The 3,074-nt window shown below is 34.7% G+C and overlaps 1 protein-coding gene across 1 annotated transcript in view; it reads right to left on the reverse strand.

The window, feature by feature from the left end:
- Positions 1-3,074, reverse strand: part of INPP4B (inositol polyphosphate-4-phosphatase type II B) — a gene marked incomplete in the record, with an annotated part of 326,843 nt that overhangs the window by 83,978 nt on the left and 239,791 nt on the right. The window contains 1 exon segment of the mRNA XM_072405866.1: positions 1,003-1,133. Coding sequence (XP_072261967.1) covers positions 1,003-1,133 — 131 coding nt within the window.

Raw genomic sequence — 3,074 nt, forward strand, 5'->3', positions numbered from 1 at the left:
TTTTGCAGTGTGCCACATGTGAAGAAAAAGATATTTTGGGGTACTTTTTAGTAATGAAAGAATAAGAATGCTGCTACAGGAAATTCCCCAAGAGCCCACTAGGACCACTACAAAGAACAACGTGTGTTCAGCTGGAGTCCATACACCCAGGGGCACAAGTTAACTGTAGACAGGCAATGCAAATAGAAGATAATGGCTTTTTTTTAGTAAATGCCTTGAAGACAGCTTTTCCGAGCAAAATAATAGGAAATAAGCCTTTTGAATGCTTATTGCTCTATATGGTAAGTGGGCAATCATACTAAACAAAATGCATCCCAAGGACCTCAAATGTGTTCTGCACTAGTAGTCATGCTAATACATCATACAACAAAACAATGACATTGGCACAAACATTTCTGTGTTTAGGTCCTTATTTTTAGTCATTTGAGTTAAAAGAAAAAAAAAGTTTTTTATGTGATTGTGAGAGCTGACAGAATATATATATATATATATATATATATATATATAAACATAATAACCTCATAGTTTGTGACTCAAGGGCAGCACTATTTGCTAACGCTCACACACCACTATAAGTAATGTATAATAACCAAAAAACAGCAATTCTGGGCTATAGATGGACACATGTCTTTCTAAGGACAATAGCTAGAGAAGACATGTTCTTGTGAAACTCCCCTGATGACAGCACAATGGTGAGAACCTTTTTACAAACAGGTGGAAGGATCATTTAAGGTACAAAGAGATTTTGCAATAAGTATTATGCGAATAAGGAACGCTTCCTTATTGCGCATAATACTATTATGTGAAAAATACTGAGAATTAATTACAATGGGAACTCCTAAATGGCCAGGAATTACTTTAGAGCAGAATAGTTGTTTATAATTAGTTTATGCTGACAAGTCATTAAACATAGGTTACAAGGAAAATTTTTTAACTACTGAAGCATTACTGATCAATGCTTCATGTATAAAGGATCAGAACCATAAAGCAATGCCCTTTTACCTGTATATTTTTCTAGTTCTGTAAGGCTTTCCTTGTAGATGGACACCATCTCCTCATAATGAGTTATAACACTTTGCCGCAGGTTCTCCCAGTGTGGAGAGAGGTCGCCAAGTTCCTTTAATTCCTCAATCCTGGTGAAGAAACAGAAAAACAAAAATGATAATAATTAATAATAAGAGTTAGTAATGAAGTTGTTTTTGCTGTAGTTTATACATCTAGAAACATTATTAACAAAAGAGCCTGTGTCTGTCAAAGGCCCTGGTGCCCAACCTGCAGGTTAAGGCTGCAGCTACTTTAGCTATATAATTACAGCAGCCAGTTGTCACTGATTTTCCTTTCTATCTGCTTTCTCAGGTCAGTAAAGGGAAACTATCTCCTGCAGCAGGTTCTAGTCCGCAACTCCTCCTAAAGCATGTCTTGACGTCTGAGAATCCCCTGAAGCATATATTAAGTCATTGGCCATCTATTGTAGTATGTCTACAGTCTCTGTCAGTCTTGTGTACAAATACATGTTAAATATGTGCAATAATTGGTGATGTTATTGGTTGCATTTTATACTGAGTAGTGGTCTAAGAAGGGTGTACAACATATCAAATTCTTACTTTACCTGACTTGGAAGATGTGACAAAACAATGTAAATTGCATTGTATCTCAAAGAATCATATATGCTCAATGAAGATTAATTCTTTGAAATAACCTAACCAGAGATCTGTGTTAATATTGTATTTGTAAAATTCAGCACATATGCTAAACATCTGAATGACTTATGACTCATATACACTGGATCACTGTGCGGATGCAGTGATTACAATTCTGTTTTCTGATTTTCTAGTCATTGGTTTAAACAAATTAATTTTGGTATTCCAGACATATGACACAGAGAAATACTTGAAGTGTACGAGCAGCATATTACAATTATCAAGGGAGGACTATTTGATTTTTTTTTCTTTTTAAAGCTAGCATACAATTTATCTGATTTGTGTAGACATATATAATCATACAAATTCTCTAATGGTTTTGCAATTTAAAAATTAATACATACCTGAATCCCTACATTGTGTTAAAAGTGCATCAAACATATTGTGCCAGGGGCTATAAAGGAATACTTTCTTTGATAAATATAAAACCTTTAGAAGCCACAAAAAATAAAAGATGTTATTTGATTAATACGTTGGTCCCACAGTTACCCAAGCTCGTCAAGAATCTTGCATGCCAATATCTGTGGTTTTTACTGAACCAGGTCTAGGTATCACAAGTGGATTGTAATGCATTCCCAGTGAATGGGCAGATCACAGAGGTCATGACCTAGATTATTTTATGATACCACCATGGGGCTTTTGTAAGTACAACAACCATCTTACTGTATGTGCTTCATGTAACCTGTACTGGACTTTTTCAAAAGCTTAAGAAACAGGATGATGACCTCTATTTAAAAGAGGTCTAAGTTCTCCTAACTTCTCTCACTAGTGTAATAACAGTTACATTCAACCATCACAGCTGGCATTCACTGCAACAGACAATACTACAGACAAATATCTTATCAAAGCTCTTTTTGATTCTAATACTGTACTAAAATAGTATAGATCAGTCTATGGTATGCTAAACTGAAACAAACAATCTCATAAAAATGCCTTTTTACTAGGAAGGTAAAATAAAGGAGTGCCCTCTTACAAACTGGAACAAAAGAAAGTATTATAAAAATGCTGCAAGCAAATGAACAATTTTCTTACTCAATAGAATACTGCAAGGAACAAAATATGTGTATCAGCCAATCACAATTAAATCTGTGCTTGTTTGGTGTCAATAAAGTTAGTTCTGGCTTACCATGGAATACTGCACTTATCTCCCTTTAAAGTTTACTAAATACGATTACAAGATTTTAATAATAAAAGTAAGCAAACATAGTTGCGGTAATCTAAAATCGTTACATAAAGGAGACTTTTTCTTTTAAACACTGCATAGGCTTACCAGAAAGAGTGCAATTATCTATCACTTATGTCGGTTGTACTACTCTTCATGCTGCAGTGCAGACAAAGTTTAGGGCGATGCAGAGAACAGTGCAAGTTCACATA

This window comes from Pyxicephalus adspersus, chromosome 3, assembly GCF_032062135.1.
Source record: "Pyxicephalus adspersus chromosome 3, UCB_Pads_2.0, whole genome shotgun sequence".
In the NCBI taxonomy this organism is placed as follows: domain Eukaryota; kingdom Metazoa; phylum Chordata; class Amphibia; order Anura; family Pyxicephalidae; genus Pyxicephalus; species Pyxicephalus adspersus.